Source organism: Salvelinus namaycush, unplaced genomic scaffold (assembly GCF_016432855.1).
Source record: "Salvelinus namaycush isolate Seneca unplaced genomic scaffold, SaNama_1.0 Scaffold456, whole genome shotgun sequence".
Classification (NCBI taxonomy): Eukaryota; Metazoa; Chordata; class Actinopteri; order Salmoniformes; family Salmonidae; genus Salvelinus; species Salvelinus namaycush.
The window spans coordinates 64,051-86,686 of NW_024061149.1; the positions used below are offsets into that span (position 1 = coordinate 64,051).

The 22,636-nt window shown below is 42.5% G+C and overlaps 1 protein-coding gene across 1 annotated transcript; it reads right to left on the reverse strand.

Annotated features, from left to right (window-relative positions):
* Positions 1–3,856: 3,856 nt before the first annotated feature.
* Positions 3,857–8,195, reverse strand: LOC120041385 (interferon a3-like). The gene is made up of 6 exons (XM_038986339.1): positions 8,033–8,195; positions 7,772–7,859; positions 7,407–7,481; positions 7,123–7,276; positions 4,235–4,497; positions 3,857–3,901 (listed from the first exon to the last, which is right to left on the reverse strand). Exons 2-6 carry the CDS (start codon positions 7,856–7,858, stop codon positions 3,857–3,859), a joined length of 624 nt encoding a protein of 207 aa, XP_038842267.1. The 5' UTR covers position 7,859; positions 8,033–8,195.
* Between the last annotated feature and the right edge of the window lie 14,441 nt (positions 8,196–22,636).

The following is a 22,636-nucleotide window of genomic DNA, read 5'->3' on the forward strand; positions in this document are numbered from 1 at the left end:
AAGTACAATTTCGAAACATTTCTTTTGGTTTTGTTGACCTCTATTCTGTCAGGGTCAAGAAGTATGCCTTCTCTGTCATGGTAGTCTTGAATGTACTTGTCTTTACTCTCTTGATCTGTGACCGATGCAGGATACCTGAAGCCATCTGCTTGCATCTCAAGAAGGTCTTGATGTACTCTTTAAAAAGTGTGTCTGATTTCCTGGAAAAGTTCCACACTTCAAAGATTTTGGCCACACGATACCCCTTCTCTAAGCCTTAGAGAATTCAACGGTGACCCATACACCGGTCAGGGCTCTTTCTTGATCTGAGTGATCACATGGTTTTTCCTGGTTGTTGTTTTCACAGCATGTGCGACAAAGGGGAAAGAAAAGTTTTCCTTTAGACCCCTTGTAAGGCAACACAGTTATAACAACCCCCTAGGAGGGTAGACAGTCGCTTTGATTAAACCAAAATAATTTTGAGGTATGTCAAAGTCGCTGTGAATAATTTCAGGATGCCCTATAGGATAGCATGAGGAACTCATTACATGAGGATATAGGGATGTAAATCTACATAGCCTATTGTCTCGTCGGGTTGAGCTATATAACGCAATGTCAAAGCATTGGTCCGTCCTCCAAACAGGCCTGTCGCGGTTCCAGGGGCTCTGGAGGGTCTATTTGGGTAAGGAAGGCCTTAACACTAGGATCCGCCTTTTTGAGGGCTGTCCATTCGTGCTCCCACAAAACCACAACTTTCCCCGTAAGTAGCCTTTAAAGAATTCAGTTTGTCTTGAAACTCTGGTACATTTCCCCAAAAGTCTTTTGGGTTAGGACACACAGGGCCTGGGGGACAAAGCATAATTTACAACCGTGAAGAAACAACCGTTGTACTCATACACTGTCTCAACCCCGTCAATCTGTGTGTATCCATCTACATGGTAGGCCCAAACGCCTTCTCACCCCGATTCAAAGCATGTTGGATAAAAATATCTTTATCCTGGGCCAAGTACTCCAACCATTGAATGGAACCACTAGATTAGGACTTGAATTGGCGTCGGTAGTTTCTGGCGATGGGATAGCTATAGATGCTGGAGTTAGATAGTGTGTACGATAGGTTTTCATGCACGCGGATGCAATAGTTGTACAGCTCCAGGGGTCAATGCCCGCATCTTTGATTACCTCTTCTCTGAATCTGAGGCATCCTTCACGAAGTATAACAACGTCATTGTCACAGTATGATTCCATCTCTTTATGAAAATCAAAAGTTCCATGTCTTACTGTCTCGTACCACGTCATGAATTTCTCACGCTCTTTGGGAGACATTTGATCACACCCGTACATTTCGGGGATGGATAGAGCCTATATAATGGATTCTCCTCAGATGTGAAGAAGTGGGGAAATAGCCTTTGACAGAGTTTTCAAAACCCAAGGCCTCTGGCATTTGAGCCAATCTCATGGGTAAGAAGCTTAAGCTGTGTCAATGTATCTCTGTTTGAAGGCGGGGTCAACAAAACATAATATTTTACTCCCTTGAGCTATGACACTGGGCGCAACGCTTGCTGAATCAAAGGGTTCAGAAGCAGATAGGAGTCATAGGCTCGCGCATTGTGAGCTATAAACGTGAAGTTTCTGTACTGGCCTTTCTAAAATGTTTTAGAAGAGCCGGCACAATTGGGCCCCTCGGCCGACCACTTTTCACCGGTGAAAGTCATGGTAGATACAAAAATAGCAAGTGAACCCCTGATTGCTGATTTGTCTCAAAATCATAAAAAACATATTTCTCTGTATGTTCATCTTCAGCCAAGGGCTGAATGTAACACTCATGTGGTACTTCTTGAACCACTTCTGCGTCTTGCTTTTCAAAGGCCCTTTACAGATGGGGCAATGTAGAATTCCACAAACATGGGGTTTAGGGCTGTCTATTTTAAGGTTGTAATTGCAATGACATTTTGGACATTTCTTGTTAATGTCACAACTGCTTACAGATTTACAGGCCTTGGGGGGCCAGTTTTTCAGTTTTGTGTTTTTCGTAACAGTAAACCGAGCGACATGTGCGGTGACAATCCTCACAGGGTGTCAAGTTTAGCGGTTGCATAGGGCATTGTTTATCCAGACATACTGAACAGTTATAGCACGCACGAGTGCCCCCCCAGGCGTGTGTAGCCGGTATGACAGGCGGAACAAACATATGGGGCGCCTAAAAAAGCTGTGATGTTAGTTACGCATAGTAATGCTCATTTTGCACATAAAAGTACATAGTCTTAGGATGTGGCTCTTGTATATTTTGGAACTTCAAGAGAGCGTCATTAGCCCTACTGTGGTACAAAACCACAATCTTGATATTCAGAAAGTTTTCAAATTTGCCTATGTCCGAGAAAGCCACAGCATCCTGTATACGACGACGACCCACAGCCTTTTGTAGCTCTTGAGCTTTCTGTAACGCTGCGCGCTCTGTACATCCTGGGCTGAGTAAGTGGCCAAACCTAGGCAAAGCATAGCTTATTACCAGGATTGGGAACGATTATGAGGTGGCCCTTTTATTGCTTATGATTTCGGACTGCATTAGGCTATCGAGTTTCCTTCTCTGACCCCCGCCACCTAGGGGTTGACGTATTAATTGTACTACAAGTTCGAGGGTCCTATCTGCTAGCACGTTTAAATTTAACTGAACAAGGCGTTCTAGCAGGTTAACAAATTGTTCAAGATCTGCTTCACCATTCTGTAAAATAAGCGATACACGCTCTGCAGACTGTCTCCACAAATTTCCAACTGTAAGAGATCCCTTGGTTCGCTATAATCTCTAACCCTATCTAACAGTTCATTCAAAGTGTCCATAAGCATTACGTAAAACACAGCATATTCCATCTGACCCCCCATGCGAAATTGAAAAACTGTCGACCTCATATTTGTGGAATTTATTTCGATACAAAACATGTACACTGCGATCAAGACCATCCCCCTCCTGATTTGCTAGACAATTGTCCAACTGTTCAAAAACATCGTATTGGGTTTCAGACTCTTCGGACATGGTGTTAAAGGCGGCTTAGAGGTGTAGGTGGTGCAGAATTAAACCTAGGGCTCTCGTTCTGTACACTGCGATCAAGACCTTCCCCTCCAGATTTGCTAGACATTTGTCCAGCTGTTCAAAACATCGTATTGGGTTTCAGACTCTTCGGATCTGGGTGTTAAAGGCTGGCTTAGAAGTGTATGTGGTTCAGAATTAAACCTCGGTGCTCTCGTTCATCTGGGTAATTAGAGATATGATTGATTCGGGTATCTGTGATAACCTGTTTTCATCGGAAGGCCCTGACTCATTCATACGATAATAATTTCTATGATTTTCGGCGGGAATCTGGGATAATAGGTTTTCATCTATATGTCATTATGTCAATTATCCCCGAATCATTCATATGGTTATTATATCTTGGAGCTCTGTAGGGATTTGGGCTAAGAGGTTTTCAATTGTCTCGCTTAGGTCTATAGTGGCGCCATTTGTCTAATTAAGGATGTGTGTTCTTGTGTTTACAGATGTGTTTTTTAACGGCGGTATTGCTTGTTTTAACCCTACTGTTTTTTAACATACGGGGAAGCTCTCTACGCCAAATGACACATCCGACTGTATTGATGCTCTAGTAGAATACACATACGTCGTTGAAGTAAGCCTTTCGTGATCTTAAACCCTGAGTAAAGCCTTGAAAAACCTGGCTTGGTCTATTTCAGAATCGGCTGTTGCGTTGCCCCCCAGAATTGGCCGATTCAAGAAGGTTGGCCACTTCACAAAACATCAAATCGTCTACCTCAGAAATGTCATTAAAAACTTTGAAATCATCAGGTTTCGATGTTCTCTTGACTGGGGTCTTTGGCGCCTCCTCGGGGTCTAGATGTGTAGCTTCTTCGATGTCTTTATAAGCCGGGGAGGAGTCTGAAATAAAAATAATACATACAAAAATAGGTTATTAACCCTAAAATATGTTAGATAAAAATGTCAAATACATTTCAGATATAAGCCTATATATTAACAATACATTAATTAAATACCTCGGCTTTTTTGACGAGGGCTGTTCTGAAGAAGCTCGGAAAACTCTGGAACATGTCTTTGGGCAACCCGAATTACAGCATCTGCCTGGTCTGTAGCTGGTGAGCCTGAAAAAAAAACAGCATTAGGCCCTGTTTTAACATATTCAGGCATAAAAAAATATATAAATAATAAAATAATAATATATATAAATAATAATAATATATAATTGATTCATACCTTGTCCTTGGAACGCGGTCTCGTGAATTGCTCGGGTGAAGCGGAACTGTGGATCTGGGCACTGATTGTCCGTTGGTGTTTAGAAATATGGGGCGCACCGTTGGCCTGTCCCAGGGGAGTTGACCTGCCGTTTAAAGCCTCTGTTCGCGGCTTGTGTGTAAAAACCTCCTGGGAGTATGGTTGCATGGGCTCGTAGTCATATGTTTCGCAGAAACCGTTCAGGCTCCTTATGGCATCCTTTAACCTTCTAGGCTTTATGTCCGCTGTAAACACATAAAAATAGCTTTTAATATAAGATGCCCACACTTTTTGTTTTTTAAGTTATAAATATGGTTATGTATGGAATTCTTGGACTCACGTTTACAATAATGGGACGGCGTTGGGATGCAGGCAATTTGTTCCGGAGACCCTATGGCCGGTTCGAGCTCAGTTATACCTCGGAGTATCTGCGTGAATGCTTCAGAATCTATAAAACATTCGACAATATTAAAGCTCTAATCCCTTTATATAATATTGACATGTTATACGTTAAGAATACATGCCCTAATGCATGTTTAATATTGCTATAACATACATAATGTTCAAACAATTCCACACAACAGACAAATCTAATATAAATATATATTTATTTCAAGAACTCACCTTCAGAAAGATCCATTAGGAGTTTTTCCTAGATGCTATTTTAAAGGGTCAGGCCGATAACGATTCTTGGGGTTTCTGTAGGTGCTGTTTGCATCTGAACTAAAACGCTGCTAACAGGGTCGCGGTTGTCAATAGAGTTTGTCCCCCACTACCTAGAGAAAGTACTGTATGATTTCACATAGCATCGGGTTGACGTTTTTTTTTAGGACTAGACCCAGCTATATTTAACTCCTAAGTTATTTGGTTCAAACAAAGGGATTTGTGTGGTTAAACCTTATTACCCCCTAGGCTATTCTACACACTAACCGGTGTGCTAGCACCTCGATGCTGGGGGTTGGGAGTTCTAGACAAAGAGGGACTGATTTACTTTTTTAAACCCTACAGCCTCTGTTTTAGACCCTAAAACATAAATTATGTTTTGACATGTTGTTAATGATTCGTAAGTGGCCGTAAGACAAAGACTAGCGAGAGAGAGAGAGAGCCTTGAGCGCTGACGCATAGCCATTTATGAACACACACCCCGCCCCCCGTTTTCTTTGTTTTGAAACGCACATACACTCCAGCACACGCAAGCACACACACGCTCGCACATGGCTTTTTCCGAAAGTTTTTTTTCCTCAGGGACAGACTGAGCTAAGAGTGAACAAACTAACGAGTTCATGACATGGTGAGATTCTGCTTTTAAAACCATTTATTTCATTCAAAATATTTAGTACATACATTTTATAACCGTTCATAATTATGGTCTTTTACGATGCCTTTCTTACAGATCCAGGGATCTGGTGCAACCACCCCCCATTGTCCGTGTCTAATTCTTCACCCTCAAAATGCCGGGATCTCTTGCAAGGTTCATCAAAACTGCGTAAGTTTTCACTCCAGGGGTAGATCCTACGTCGGGCCTTTTGGTCGTGACTATGTCTCAAGGACAGCCTAGGCCAGCGCTTTAACTGTTCGCGATTTTTGAAGAGACTGTCCAGCTTATTCATAAGGGTTATGAAAATCGGATAATCCAACCATTTAAAACTAAACACAGGAATAAAAAAGTTTACATCTTTGCATGCTCTGGAAGCTACTGGAGAATTGACAGACTTTGTAGCATTACCAGCATCATAAACTTCACAGGCTAAAATTGTCACTTTGTTGTCAGGGCTATAGTCCATTGAAGCGATTCTTAGAGCCTTCAGATCCCTCCCCCCGAAGACCTGTTCTTCCAACGCATAGCCGGGCACATGTTTACCACTCAGAGCCTGTTCAATTTTACAGAGCGCCAGCCTGATCTTTAGCCATTCTCTCATCCCCAGAGCAGGAGAAAAACTACCAGGTTTTGCCTGATACAAGGGTTTGGGGCCACTGTCTGTGAATATCTTTACCGTAGAATCCTCCGGGTGGAATATGTAAGAAATATGGCCATCACTCGTACCCAAAAATCCTTTAAAACATTCTGGAGCTTCACACAGAACTTCTTCAAGGCTTTGGTCACTGGGTTCATGACAAGCCGAGCATAACATCCCGAAAATTGGCATAGGTGGCATTTTTGTTTAATATTCAGGGGGGTTATCATGTACAGTCTTAAACAGGGATTGTTCCGGGGCTTTATACGGCTGTTGCAAAGCCCCTGACATTAGTGTTTCCTAGACAACAACCCCGGAGGGCTATAAGCTATAAAATAGGCCTTACTCTTTGAAATGTTCAGCACACACACCCCCAACCACCCCGGGCCCCCAACAGGACACATGACATCAAACAGCATGACAAATTCAAAAACAGCATAAAACGCTTTTACACACTCTAAGCCCTGAGAACAAACCAAAAGGGGGGTCAGGACAGGAAACCCTGGGCTTGCACACGTCAGCAGGCCATAGGGTCATCAATCATTATTTTGACAGCTGGACTTAGGGTCATCAATCAATATTTTGACACGTGACATCTACTTTAATCTCTCTGACGTAACAAAATGTGGAAGAAGTCAAGGGGTTGAATACTTTAAACGTAGATTTCTCCACTTGTAGAGTTAGTAGGCTACACCTAAACCAGGACTCTCCAACAATGTTCCTGGAGAACTACCTTCCTGTAGGTTTTCACTCCAACCCTAATCTACCACACCTGATTAATTAGCTGGTTGATAAACTGAATCAGGTTAGTTACAACTGGGGTTGGAGCGAAAACCTACAGGAAGGTAACTCTCCATGAACGGGGCTGGAGAGCCCTGACCTAAACAGGGATTATACTTTAAATAGACCTGTTACTTACACAGGAATTAAGGTTCTCCAATTGGCGTTCTAGAATGTTGAGGAAATCGTCCAGGTTTTTCTTGTCCCATGTGACAGATTTCATATTCCCATCAAACAGTTTTGTGATTTGATAGATGGTCTCTTTCAGGAATCTGACTTTGTCCTCAAACTACACAGGAAGATATAAAAAGAAGATTAGAAACAGTATAGGCTTTCGTTATGGCATCAATATAACATTGGGTCAAGACCGCCATACCAAAGCATATCAGAACACGATAAGTCACATTTCTAGTCTTTACCTCAGCATCATCTATGTGTCTGTAAAGTGATGTTGGGAAAAAGACTGGGGCATCCTGCTTTGTGATATCTCCTCCCTGGAAAACAATCAATATAGTATGTTAAGTCACGTGTCAAATACTTCAAGACCAATCAAGACAGACATAAAGTATAGCTTAAACTGCAAGTACAGTAGGCATAATGTAGATAGCGTCTCTTGATCTCTGTCATTATAGCCTTAGCGCCCTTTTAGTATGTATATTCAAAAATAGGCTAACAGTCTTCTAACAAAAAGGCTAAACATGAAACATATGACTACTTTACTTGGTTGTTTTGCTGTCCTTAATACATGCATTCAGTCTCCTCTTACAGTGTGCTGATAACTCACCATCTGGTCCAGCAGTGAAAGGTATTCTGCGCTCAAGTGGCCGTAGTGGTGTCGTATCCAGTCACAGCAATGACACACGCTCTGCATACTGCAAATAATAAGAAAAATACACGTCCAACTCTGCATTGTATACATTGTAAATAGCAGTTCGTTTCGCTATTAGTTTTCCAGATGAGTTTGAACATCTTGGCTGTGTTAAGTAGTTTTATGTGGAATTGGGAAAGGGAAAGCTGTATAGAGAATTTCCCCTGATCAACCTACCGGAGGCGGGAACTTTCATTTTCCAGACTAGCACATAGAGCAATAGGAATTCCATGCCTGCTCCGTCTCCTTGACGAACAAATCCAAGTAAATCCATAGACATTCTCCTTGAATCCGGCTTTAAACTTTAGTTGAACCACAAGATAAGATTATTCCATTTAGATATCGGCTAGTGTTAGTAAAACGTTTACTGTTGACAGGAGAACAAGAGGAGACAATAGGACGAGGTGGATAATTTTATAATAAGGCCGTTTAATTACATGTAAAGATATCTTAGTAAAATCTTGCAGCAAGGCTCTTTCTGTCTGATTCTTATTGAATCGTCCGGAAAAGAGATAGTTTCAAGAATTGTCCAGTATTATATAGACAACAAGCAAAGTAGGTAGATCTGCGAGTCTGGCCTTCCGATTGGTCGATCTGGGTCTTGGGTAGTCCTGAACAGGCCTGGTGTCCACGTTCCATTGGTTCCTGAGATAGTTCTTTGTCCTGAGCTCCAAGCATGAGTTGTGTGTGTCTGTGTGATTGTCATGGGGGAGGGGAGTTGTGGGTGTCGTGTATATGTCTAATGAGTCCAGCATATGTCCAAGAGAAAGAGGGGGTGTGTATGTTGTGTCAACTATAGCTAATGTTGAGAAGTTGTTAAAACAAGTTACCAATATCTAATACAATTTCTTACAAATCCCCCTCTTCACGTCTCACAAGAGACGTGACATAAAAGTATATAAAAAGACAAAACTAAAGGATAAAATTTGTCAGAAGACAAATTTTTAATTCCCTCTCTTCACGTCTCACAAGAGACGTGACATAAAAGTATAAAAAGACAAAACTAAAGGATAAAATTTGTCAGAAGACAAATTTTTAATTCCCTCTCTTCACGTCTCACAAGAGACGTGACATAAAAGTATCTTAGTCCTCAAATAGATAGACAGGTCCAGCTTCCCCATCATCAAGCAATGGGAACATTTGGGCCCTTTCCTGATTAGGGTCTATAGCGGCAGTTATAACACGACTAGCAAGCGTGCGCGCACATGGAATGCAACAGCATCCACAAAGTACAAGAATGGCCGCAAAAACAGAAATTGATACTAGGATGGAGGAAACCAGCGTCTTATATTTACCAAAAGCATCCATCCATGAGTCCCACATAGTAGTGTCCACTCCAGTATGCTGTTTCATCTTACCATTAAGGGTACGAAGTCCCTCCAATGCTACAGTCAGACTCCCATCCGTAGCTGTGTTATTGGGAATGAAAGTACAACACTGTTCACCAAACATTGCACAGACCCCCCCCCGTTCAGCCAATAACATATCAACCGCGATTCTATTTTGAAATGCCATCAGGGACGTAGCTGCCAATTGTCCATGGACCGCCTCGAAGCCTTGTTGAGTCCAATTGCCCAGTTTCTGGACATTAAAATGAATGTAGTTAATTCTGTCCACATTTTTATTAACTGTACACCACCAACAAAATGATGATTCAAACCCAGCTGTCACTTGGTCCACCAGTTTATATTCATCTGGCACCCCCTAGGGACACCAATAGCATCAATGTAAGTTGAGTCGTAACTGAGCAAGGACCAAAAAGGAGACCACTCCAATAACTACACCTGGAGTGGCCAACCACACATTAGTAAACCAAAAAACGAGAATATGTTAAACCCTCCGGTCCATCCCTCTATACAACCTGTACCAGGTGGGCTCGTCGCCACCCGGGAACTTCAAACCTTCACAACAGGGAGGACAAACATCACTTTTTATTCATTCAACAACATCATCTACAGCAAACCAAGGGTCCTCCTCTGTCAGCCCACTCTCCTGCGGAAGCTCGTTTTCGTATCAGCCTCTCCAACTGGAGCATCAAGCAGCGGCATCATACCAGAGGCCCCTTACACATCTGTAACAAACTTCTTCAAACAAGGTACGATACAGGCAACACAGAAATGAAAAACAACAACTAGTGTCAGAAATCCAGTAATCATCATTGCAGTGTACTTACCAAAACAACCACCCAGCCAGGGGAACAGTCCACTCTCCTCCACACCTGCAAGACCCTTCATCTCCACTGATAACCTTGCCAACCCACTCAGAGCTTTTGAAATGCTCCCATCCGGACTAATATTGTTAGGAACAAACGTGCAACACTGTTACACCTCCCTAGTTGGCCAGACTTATGTCCAGTGTTAGTCTATTGTGTCTACTGGTTTGTGAGGTAGCATCCAATTGTTCAGCCATCCCTGTAAGTCCTGTGTGTGTGTTTAACAAATCATCATTAATTATAGTAGATATAATTGATCCAGACCTTTTGTTTTAGCATCAACAATAGCTGGGCCAATGATGGGCATCAGATGCCACAGGCCATCATTCCTGGTTAATGTCTGGAATTCGTGGGGGACCCCTATTGGGACCCCCAACAGGTTGGTGTGCATGTTATCTGTACCCTCGGACCAAGGAGCGTCACGTTTCTGCCGTCTCCTGGGTTGGTCCCAAGCCTCTGTGTCCTGTGTAGCTCCCAGAAGTTGATTAGCTATAATAATAGGCAATGGTGGTATCAGACTGGCCAAAACACATGAGCAACGACAATTTCCTTTCAAAAATGGGGTCAACCGCCTGGCAGGTCCACACATCCACCATACATCAGCAACACCCCTAGTTCCTAGTGGTATTAGTGATGCAGGTAGTAGCAGGGAGCCTTCCATAGTCTATACCTCTACCTGTACCAGTGATACAGCTGTTATATCCCCCATATGCCTTAACTCCCCACGGTACCTTCTGGGGAGGGACCACTGGGAACACAAGACTCAGAGTTTTACACAGGGTTGAATTTGGCTTGAACTTTTCCAATATGCACATCCAACCTTCCCCATTACTTAGGACAAATGGGTGAGCAGCCAGAATAGGTCTGGCATGTCCACATACGACACAGTCCTTTCTATTAAGTGTTTTGTAGGCCAACCACATATTCTCCCTTTCCTCATAACCAGTTTCAGTCCCCAAATGTTCACTATCTGAGATGTCTTTTATATTTATTATCTGTACCAGATTGGAGAGCTTAGGTGATGGCGTGGGACTTGGTCTTGAAGTGGTGGAGGAGGCCGGCTGAACCCTGGTCCGTTGGAACTGGTGGTGGTTCTGGCAGCACTGCGATGGTAACATCCCCATCGTATCCTGATCAGACAGCTCAGGACTACAAGCAGTCCTGTAAAACCCCACCCTCTCCCAGAGAACACATCATCAGCCAGAGATCAAGCAACACTTTCACTTCTATGAACGAACACAGTGAGGAAAGGTCGGGGGCAGGGAATTCTTCATTAAGGAGTTGATCCCCGAGCTCTATTAGCAACGGTTCTTCTCCTTAACTCTGTGATCATTCGGCAGTGTCAGTGTGTCTCACCCTCCAAGTGCGATATGCCCCCAGGTCGAGTGATTCACCTTCTCCCTTAATTCACCTGCAATGTATAAACTCTTGGACATACAGGTTTGGTTAACAAACAGTTCCTCATTTGTTCTTTCTGATTATATATTTAACTTCTATGCCTAATTTTTTTTTTTTTAGCTATAAATGTTTAATTTTAAATAAGTTTATTATCCAATAGGCCCCATCCTTTCCTAGTCCACAATGTACCCTCCTTCGTTTGATACCTGGCTCTGGCCAGGTATCAACCTTACCTACTCTAAATAATAACTTAGTACATCATATTCTAGGAACGTCCCTTTTATTCCCCGCATATCCAATTCTCCCTTGGGCGTACATTCATATCTATTCTTTTCCAATTCTCTGTCAAGTGACTTATCTACTTTGAAATGTATCTGTGCTGCTTATATATGTTAACCCCTTTCTCTCCTATCTTATTTCACAGCCTACCTTGCTCATTTCCTGGTCCACCCTCCCCACTCTGCTCTCAAACCTTCAAGGTCTCAACAGTGCGGGGTAGACCCATCTGTCTGCCTTTTTCTATGTGTTCCTTTACAATATTAACTAAGTGTCTCACTGTTTTGACTTTATCTGCATGGATTTAAAAATAACAACAGGTCTTATAGTGTCAATCTTTAAAGTCCTAACATAACCTTAATTAACCTATCTCTATCTTCTAATGGCCAATACAAATGCTTACCTTATGGTCAAGAGTTATAAACTCTATTATAATCAATTTACCTCAAAACTAGTATCCCAAATGACACAATCTCATTATTCTCACTACATTTCCCCGCGAGTGATCAAGTCGCCGGAAAATGCAATGGAAACAGAAAACAGGTCAAAATGTTACACCTACATTCGTGTTCCATATCTAGACATACCAAAAGAACCCTTTATCTTCTCAAAGTCCCTTGCCTAAATAAAACTCAGAAAGTAAAACTCCTATTCCCATATGAGTGTATTCTTTTAAGATATCTTATCTCTGGGTACACGGAAACCCTTAACCTTAATGTTTACTCCAAAAAACAAAATTATGTCACCAGCATTCAACCAGGCCCCCCCGTCGGCTGGGAGACCATTGGGTGCTGCAATACTGCCATCTTCTGTCCATTCTCTGCACAGCTCTCCACCCACTCTTATTCAACCTTCTCAATTTGAGCAATGTTAGTTCCTTATTTTAACTATTGTTTTCCAAATTTTTAATTTTTTTAATTTTTTTAATCTATTATTATCTAGTTAGACTAGAGTGTCCGTGACATACATCCATGGGGATCCGGTTATAGTTATTCTATTAACCATGTGAAAGTGCCCAGGGACACCCCAAATATCAGTAGGAATATCACAAATAAGGGGCCAGATATCCCTAGCCTTGCCCAGGGAGGGAGAAATATCCCTCTAACTGGGCGAGGTTCCTTTATCAGGGGAGGCGGAGTTTGATTCCGCATCACCTGAGTCAGAAATGTCTTAATTTGGAATCGAATTTAAGCTGTTTAAATCAGCTCTGACTTCTGTCAGTGTTCTAGAAGGGATTGGGGCTGGAGTGCAATGTGTGAGGTGGTGCCAAGGTGCGCCTGATTTACCTTTGACCTGGACTGAGTGTGAAGTAACCTCCCTCACTTCGTACAGTCCAGTCCACCTGGGTTCTAGCCACTTTCTCTTGTGGACATTAACCCCACCCAGTCACCAATTTTCCCTCAGTGGTGCCGGATCTCCCGTCAGCTTCCCTGTTGGACCTTGTGAATCTGTGTGAAGAGAGCTGCAGAAAGTTCCGTCAATTATCAGACATTACAATTTGTTGTACATCAAGGGCGGGCATATGACCTCCCTTCCTTGGTGGACCAAGCATGACTCCTCCAGCCATTGTCTCATGAGGAGAGAGATGGGTGCCTGCACCTGGAGAGGCTCTCATGGCCAGCAACGCCAGGGGCAGGACTTCAACCCAAATCAACTTCAAACCTGCACATACATTTGATTGGCGCGTTCCACGAGACTTATGAGATTGTGGCCTGTACACTAACCCCATCATTAAACAACAATCAGTTGACATTTACACATCCGACCCTATTGGTACATGGAGCGTTTGTCATTAAACAATACACATGAGTTCGGTTTGCAGCCACTTAATGACCTATTTTGCATCCTCCCTTGCTGTTGGTATTGCCTCAACCCATTTAGAGAACCTGTCTACCATAACTAACAGGTACCTTTTTCCATTTGTCACATTGTCTTTCCCCATATCTGTGTGTGTTGGTGAGTGGTTCGTTCCCCAGGTCAGGTCTCCGTTTCAGTTCCTGTGCAGCTCTTTCTGCACAGGAGTGGGGTAGACCTTCTTCAGCATTGAGTGCGTCTGCCATGTTTTTGTCAGTGTTGACAAATGTGATGTGTGATTGTGTGCATTTATTCTGGATTTTCGTTTTCCTTTCAGCGCTGAACGTGAATTCTTTGCTCATCAGATATGCTGCAACCCCATGGTGGGTGTGGATTTCCAATGGATGGCACATTATCATGTGGGCTGTTTTTCCAATAGCTTTTGCCACTGCAGCCACATACCTGGAGCATGTGGTTTGCCCTTCTTCAATGTGGTCCAGTTTGGAGGAGTGATACCTCAACACTCTACTCTCCCCCTCTAGGTTCTGGAAAAGGATGGATGATGTAAATCCTTCTTTTTCAGAAACATCCAGATGGAACTTGTTTTTTTTTTAGTCAGGTGCTGTTAGGGCTACTGCCACTTAGAGATCTGTTTTCAAGAGTGCAAAAGCCTTTGATGCTTCAGTAGTCCAGGTCAATGATGAGTGTAGGTTAGTGGTGAGCAGCTTCAGGGCCATGGGGCATATTCGTCAGCCATGCCCTGAAAAGGGGGAGGTGATTGCTGATTCGGGTCTGGATTGGGGTGATTGTATGCGGGTTGAAGGGCCGCACATGGTTGATACATCATTGGCCTGACTCCCCCTTGGTCTAGGGGCGTATCCTCGTCCCCTTTTGGCCAGAAACTGGCTTTGGGCCGGGGTTATTGGGTGCGGACACTGTCGCACCATATGCCCAGCTTGTTTACAATTATGACAGCTTCCATAAGATCCAGAGTACCTCTGGGGCTGTCCCCATGTGGGTGAATAGTTTGATTGTGGTAGTGGGTAGTAGGGTTGTAGTGGTGGTTCCGACGAAGGGTATGGCTGAAGCGGGTAGGCATACGGCAGTTGGAATGGCTGCTCCTGGGGTGGGTGTATAGGTGGTCCCTGCTGGGTGAAGATGGGTAGTTGTTGTTGCTGTATCATTCGGGAAACAGTTTTTTCAATAATTTGTGAGATTTCTTGTTGGTCTTCAGCCACCATCTGTTTCTTGGGTTTCTCTCCTTTCTGGGCCTCTTTCAATTGTAGTTTCAAAAGTTGTACCTGTAGGGACTGGATTTGTGTTTCAGCCCCTCCCTTATCCTTATTGTATTGGGTGATGTGGTGATGCACATGGGAGTTGAACTGAGCCTGGGGAATTGCCATTAACCCCACAGTGCCCCTGAGATGGATTGGGGCCGATGGGGCTGCTGTGGTGGTAGGTGGGGCGTCATTATTGTTGGGCCTGCCCTCTTTGGTGTCAGTTGGTGCTCCAGTGCCCACCCCCATCGTATCAGGTTTCCTGTAAGGGAGAGCTTTCCTAATTTCCTCAATAGCCCATAATCCTATTTTCATCTCAGCCTCTGCCTTTTCCCTTTGCTTTGTTCCTGCCTTTTTAAATAAGTGACTCTTATTCTTATCAACTTCACATTCTATCCCTTGCTTCACTGCTTCCTCCAATTCTTTCTCCATAATGAGGAGTTGCCCTTTTGATGGGGCGACTCCACTAAGGAAACCTGCTTGAGTCCATCTCAGCCTCACTTCTTCCCAAATTCTTTTAACGGGTTTGTAGTGTAATTTCCCGCCTGCTCTGTCTTTCATTCTCTGATCTAAATATTCGTTGAATTTGTGTTTGGGGACGATAGTCGTGGTCATTTTGTCGTTAAGCTATGTCTGGGTCTATTATTATCTTTGTATACTTTAGCCCGTCACTGATCGAAACCAGCGATGTATTTTTCTTCCTCTAACCTCCCCCAGTCTCGTGTCCGACTCGCGTGGACAAAGAATTTTATTGCCGTGTATTCGATGAATTATTTTCGTTTTCCAACAATATTTCAGCTATATCTTTTTGAAACAATATACGAATATATTCACGCGCTCCTGGTATAATTGGAATGACAGTTTTAGGTACTTATAATAAAAAATATTATTGCTTTTCGCTTATTTAATTAATTAAATACTTTGGCAAAATATTTCAGAAGTTTCCTTTGGGGACAATATACTAATGAATTCAGGCGCTCCTGATATAATTGGAATGGCAATTATAAGATCTTTAATTCGAAAGATATTATTTCTTTTAACTTTTCCGATTAATTTGAACTTTTTTCGATTAATTAAATACTTTGCCAAAACATTTCAGAAATTTCCTTTGGGGACAATATACTAGTAATTCACGCGCTTCTATAATAATTTTCAAATTAATTCTAACCCTTAAGGATTTACCAACAGCAGAAGAGGGGAAAACCAGGTCAACTCATCAGCCGTAAATGGCTGCTTCAACGCGGCCCACAGATTCTGACTCGGCGGTCACTATGAACTGCAGCCTGAACTTAGCATATAGCTAATTAGTAGCATTCGGTCTCGTGGAACGTTCAATCCCCCACATTGCGACAACACAACTTACACATACAATTACAACACAACTTACACATGCAATATCACATTAGATTTCTCACGTAACACCTAGCTAAATATAGCTACTGCACGACTATTTGAATCGTATTATATTCACATTAGATTTCTCACGTAACACCTAGCTAAATATAGCTACTGCACGACTATTTGAATCGTATTATATTAATTATGGATTCTTCACGGTACCCCTATCTGATCGACTGTCAAATATGGCCCGACTGTGTGAATCGTTATATATATTTTTTAAATATTTTTTATGGGTCTTCACGGTAACACTTAGCTGATTTGCCAAATCTAACTACTGCCCGGCTATTTGGATCCCATCTTTTAATTATGGATTCTTCACGGTAACCCCTATCTGATCGACTGTCAAATATGGCCCGACTGTGTGAATCGTTATAAAGCTCATTCTTCACTGTACACCTACGCGATCAGCATACCACGTAGTGTCAGACTATGTGAATAAGTCTTTGACCTATTAATACTTAGATATCTGTACACAATGCCTTAAATTCTAAACAATTCCACATAAATTTAGCAACAATTCACACTCACCACAGTAGTACTGATCAATGAATTTAGATATTGACTATAATACAATATACAGATTTTGATTAAACCGGCATCTGCTCACCTTTTATTATCGAGCTCTCTGATCAGTTTCCTGGGTGGGTTGAATCGCGATTCTCCCTCGAAAAGGTCACCTCTCCTCTGGAATCTTTCTCCCTCTCGTCTCCTGTCCGATGGATTTTCTATTGGGCCGAATTCAAATATGTTTTAACCATCCTCTGCTTACCAAGTCTGTTAGTAAAACGTTTACTGTTGACAGGAGAACAAGAGGAGACAATAGGACGAGGTGGATAATTTTATAATAAGGCTGTTTAATTACATGTAAAGATATCTTAGTAAAATCTTGCAGCAAGGCTCTTTCTGTCTGATTCTTATTGAATCGTCCGGAAAAGAGATAGTTTCAAGAATTGTCCAGTATTATATAGACAACAAGCAAAGTAGGTAGATCTGCGAGTCTGGCCTTCCGATTGGTCGATCTGGGTCTTGGGTAGTCCTGAACAGGCCTGGTGTCCACGTTCCATTGGTTCCTGAGATAGTTCTTTGTCCTGAGCTCCAAGCATGAGTTGTGTGTGTCTGTGTGATTGTCATGGGGGAGGGGAGTTGTGGGTGTCGTGTATATGTCTAATGAGTCCAGCATATGTCCAAGAGAAAGAGGGGGTGTGTATGTTGTGTCAACTATAGCTAATGTTGAGAAGTTGTTAAAACAAGTTACCAATATCTAATACAATTTCTTACACTAGGCTATTACTGTAGCGAGAATAGGCTATTCGCGAGCTTTGCTTTCAACTGCTAATAACTTCGCGTGAACCGATAAAAAAAAGTCTGATAACAAAATCGTCGAAGTCGAAATAAAACCCACACTTCCTAAGAAAATTAGCCATATAAGACATTCATTTAGTGGGTTTCGTTCAAAGTTAGTCCGAAATATTGTTCCGTAGTCTTCTGCTGTTGCGCTACAACTGAAAAGTGAATGGGAGACGTCAGCGTCAATACCCATATCTCTCCACTTTCATTTTCACAATGACGTAACCAACTTTCACCCTACTGTTGTCTGCTGGTGATGCAACGTTGACAAGCAACGACAACATGATTTGTTGGAACTTTCTATTTGTCGTTTATTTTACAAGGGGAAAATGAAAAAGAATATGTGACAAAAGTTCCTTGGTATAGGCTACGATATCAGGGATATTTTCACTAAAACTGTCTGCACGGTCCTGGACGGTCCTGGAGACCAGCAGGAGGTGCAGGATTTTGTTCCAACCCAGTACAAACACACCTGTTCCATCAGGGTCTTGATAAGATGTCATAGTTGGTTTCATATTGAAAAGTCATGTTGTAGGCAAAAATGTAAGATGTAGCCTAATTATTCTGCTGCATTTATTCATAAAGCGTCTCAGAGTACGAGTGCTGATCTAGGATCAGGACGCATTCCATCCATTCATTATATTCTATTGGGCAAAACTGATCCTAGATCAGCAATGCAACTCTCTGAGATCCTTAATAAATACGGGCCTTGGTTTTGTTTGATATAGCCTTACTGTAGGCCTTATGTATTAAATATTTTTTTCTATAGGGGACCAGCCATGAGGATGAATCAAATCGAGTGACACTTGAAACGTGATTCCAAAGAGTCAGAGAGCTATATTTCCCATCACATATATCATACATTTGTTGCCTATAGTTTTACAGGCATGGCAATAACATTAGCAACAGGGCTGCGGCCACAACACAGGACAACTGATAGAATCTTTGACCGTGTGGCGACATCCAATGTGCTGAAGTGGCTGACGTCTTCATGGGTTTTAGCGCTAGTAGTGATACATGTCAATGGTGCTGAAACGTCTTCTTATGTCCCATGACACGCCTGCGGTGGACGCATTTTGGGGTTTTTCAAGCTGTTTTACACAAGTTGTGTGATGTAATCAGTTTCCCCTGAGTCTTCTCCCCAGGAATAATAGACACCTTTGGCTGACTTATCGAATTGGGTCGGGAATATGTAGTTTGAAGAGCGTTTGCACATTGGGAAGATGTCGCCAAGATATCATAATAGAATATTGATGTCTAGCCGACATCTAAACAATGTAGAACTGTAGAATTTAGAATGTGTAAGACGTCAATGAGCAAACAATGTCTAAACTGCATCATCCCAATGTACAGTTGAAGTCGGAAGATTACATACACCTTAGCCAAATACATTTAAATTCAGTTTTTCACAATTCCTGACATTTAATCCAAGTAAAAATTCCCTATCTTAGGTCAGTTAGGTTCACCACTTTATTTTAAGAATGTGAAATATCAGAATAATAGTAGAGAGAATTATTTATTTCAGCTTTTATTTCTTTCATCACATTCCCAGTGGGTCAGAAGTTTACATACACTCAATTAGTATTTGGTAGCATTGCCTTTAAATTGTTTAACTTGGGTCAAATATTTTGGGTAGCCTTCCACAATCTTCCCACAATAAGTTGGGTGAATTCTGGCCCATTCCTCCTGACAGAGCTGGTGTAACTGAGTCCGGTTTTTAGGCCTCCTTGCTCACACACGCTTTTACAGTTCTGCCCTCAAATTTTCTATAGGATTGAGGTCAGGGCTTTGTGATGGCCACTCCACTACCTTGACTTTGTTATCCTTGCAAGCCAATTTGCCACAACTTTGGAAGTATGCACGGGGTCATTGTCCATTTGGAAGACCCATTTGTGACCAAGCTTTAACTTCCTGACTGATGTCTTGAGATGTTGCTTCAATATATCCACATCATTTTCCTGCCTCACGATAGGCATCTATTTTGTGAAGTGCACCAGTCTCTCCTTCAGCAAAGCACCCCCACAATATAATGCTGCCAGCCCTGTGCTTCACGGTTAGGATGGTGTTCTTCGAATTGCAAACCTCCCCCTTTTTCCTCCAAACATAACGATGGTCATGATGGACAAACAGTTCTATTTTTGATTCATCAGACCAGAGGACATTTCTCCAAAAAGTATGATCTTTGTCCCCATGTGCATTTCTACAAACAAACCGTAGTCTGGCTTTTTTATGGTGGTTTTGGTTTTGGCTTCTTCCATGCTGAGTGGCCTTTCAGGTTATGTCGATATAGGACTCATTTTACTGTGGATATAGATACTTTTGTACCTGTTTCCTCCATCATCTTCACAAGGTCCTTTGCTGTTGTTCTGGGATTGAATTGCACTTACTGCATCAAAGTGTTTTCTATCCAATGCTACCAATTATATGCATATCCTAGCATCTGGGCCTGAGGAACAGGCAGTTTACTTTGGGGACGTCATTTATCCGAACTTCCGAACACTGCTCCCTAGCCCTAAAAATGATGATGGACTGTCATTTCTCTTTGCTTATTTGAGCTGTTCCTGCCGTAATATGGACTTGGTCTTTTAGCAAATAGTGCTATCTTCTGTATACCACCATTACCTTGTCACAACACAGCTGATTGGCTCAAATGCATTAAGAAGGAAAGAAATTCCACAAATTAACTTTTAACAAGGCACACCTGTTATAGTTTTTTCCAATTGCTAACACACTAAAATGACATGCACAGCACAATCATTTACACTGACACACAGAGAGCAAAACATCTTCTCAAGTCTCCAAAAGTCTAAACACATTTTCTGCTTTACACACATTTTGCAATTCAAAATGGCACTTTTTAAATGCACTGCACACGGTTCTCTGCATAAGACAGAACAATCTGACATAAAGTCACATGTTTGCTATTTCAAAACACTGCCATTCAATATGACACTACATGAGCTAATTGGCCAATACATGTGCCACCTGGCCAAACACCTCAATGGTTAATTGTTACCACTTCAATCAGGAAGTAAGCACTATGAAAAGACCACAGGTGAGCACCTTTGTTTTACAACAACAATGGAAGCCGTTGCAGAGAGAGGAAGAGGAAGAGGGAGGGTGTGTATGAGAGGGCGAGGATGAGTGAGAGGTAGGGGTAGAGCTGGTAGATGAGTTCATGGCCAAAGAAGACAACAACTTTCAAATGAAAACAGAGCAACCTTAGTTGATCATGTCATCAACCATGGGCTGACAATGCGAGAGGCTGGACAGAGAGTGCAGCCCAACTTGAGCCGTTTTACTGTGTCATCCGGACATTTAGACTGGAGTACAGGTATGTAACCAAAATTTATTTCACAATATGTAGTACACCCCATGTCATAGTGTATCAGTTGGGTGACACCTGTTTACTTCATGAATGGCTGATGTCATACACTAACTGCACAAATTTCCTGTAGAATTTACTCTACTGTGGAGGAAATATCTTTAGGCTGCATTGTCCAAGCCCTATATATATATTTATTTTTTCTAAAGGACTGAGAGACGCAACCATGGTGGAGGAAGGGGCCAAATGTTCACCGGGGTACAGGAAGCTGCCATTGTAAACTTGGTTTTGGAAAATAATGAAATCAGATTACGAGAAATTCAAAGCCACATCATCCAAGACAACACCATATTCAACAATATTCAATGAGTCAGTCTGTCCACATTGGCTCGCATTCTCAAGCGAAACCAAATCAGAATGAAACAACTTTATAAGGTGCCGTTTGAGAGAAACTCTCAAAGAAACAAAGAGGTCAGACGAGCATATGTGGATGTAAGTACAATATTGACTGCAGTACACTACACGCAACATTGTTTCCCAGTGTACTGGATAACACCATATTGACTGCTTTTGTTCTTTGTTTTCAGGGAGTACTGGAAATGGATGCTCATGCAATCCCACATGAGTTTATCTTTATAGATGAGGCTGGGTTCAACCTAGCAAAGACCAGAAGAAGGGGGAGAAACGTCATTGGCCACAGAGCCTTTATAGATGTTCCTGGCCAACGTGGTGGGAACATCACAATGTGCGCTGCCATCTCCAATACGCATGGTGTCCTCCACCGTCATGCCAACCTTGGACCATACAACACAGCCCATATTCTCACATTTCTGGACAGACTCCACAATATTCTCAAACCACCAGAGCGTATGAATGATGCAGACCATCAAAGAACCCGGTACGTTGTAGTATGGGACAACGTGAGCTTTCATCGTGCAGCCCCAGTCCAAAACTGGTTTGCTGACCACCCACCATTTCTCGTGCAATACCTCCCACCATATTCACCATTTCTGAACCCCATAGAAGAGTTATTTTCGGCATGGTGGTGGAAGGTATACGACCCGGCAGCCCTTTGTGCGCATGCCTCTTGTGCAGGCTATGGAAGAGGCTGTAACGGTCGTCGTAATATTCCTCCTCCTCCTCGGACGAGGAGAGGAGAGAGGGATCAGATGACCAATGAGCAGCGAGGTATGTAGACATAATGAATTTATTAGACACGACGAACACTGACACGAACTATACTTGAATATTTACAAAATAACAAACAAACAACGTAGACTGACCTGAACATGAAAACTACATATAACGAAGCACGCATGAACAGGAAAGAACGAACGAACGAACGAGACGAGACAGTACCGTGTGGTGCAATAAACACAGACACAGCGACAATCACCCACACACAAACAGTGAGAACAGCCTACCTTAAATGTGGTTCTCAATCAGAGGAACGTCAAACACCTGCCTCTAATTGAGAACCACATCAGGCACATTAAACCCAACATAGAAACACAACACATAGAATGCCCACCCAGCTCACGTCCTGACCAACAAAACAAAGGATTAACACAATAACTAGGGTCAGAACGTGACAGAGGCATGTGATGAGATTGATGTGGGTGCGATTTCAGGGATGGATAAGGCACTCAAGGCGCTTCCCTCAATGTCTGGCAAGGGAAGATATTGCCTGTGATGTGGACGAGGCGTTGTGGCCAGACCCAGCTGTGCGGCAAGATGCTGCCTAATTATTT

Bases quoted from the DNA above. Each gene is read 5' to 3' on its own strand.
- LOC120041385 (XM_038986339.1), bottom strand. From the start codon at position 7,858: ATGCAGAGCGTGTGTCATTGCTGTGACTGGATACGACACCACTACGGC. The intron at 7,482-7,771 runs GTGAGTTATCAG...ATTGTTTTCCAG, and splicing joins TTTCACTGCTGGACCAGATG to GGAGGAGATATCACAAAGCA. The intron at 3,902-4,234 runs GTATGAATCAAT...TTTTTATTTCAG, and splicing joins GACCGCGTTCCAAGGACAAG to ACTCCTCCCCGGCTTATAAA.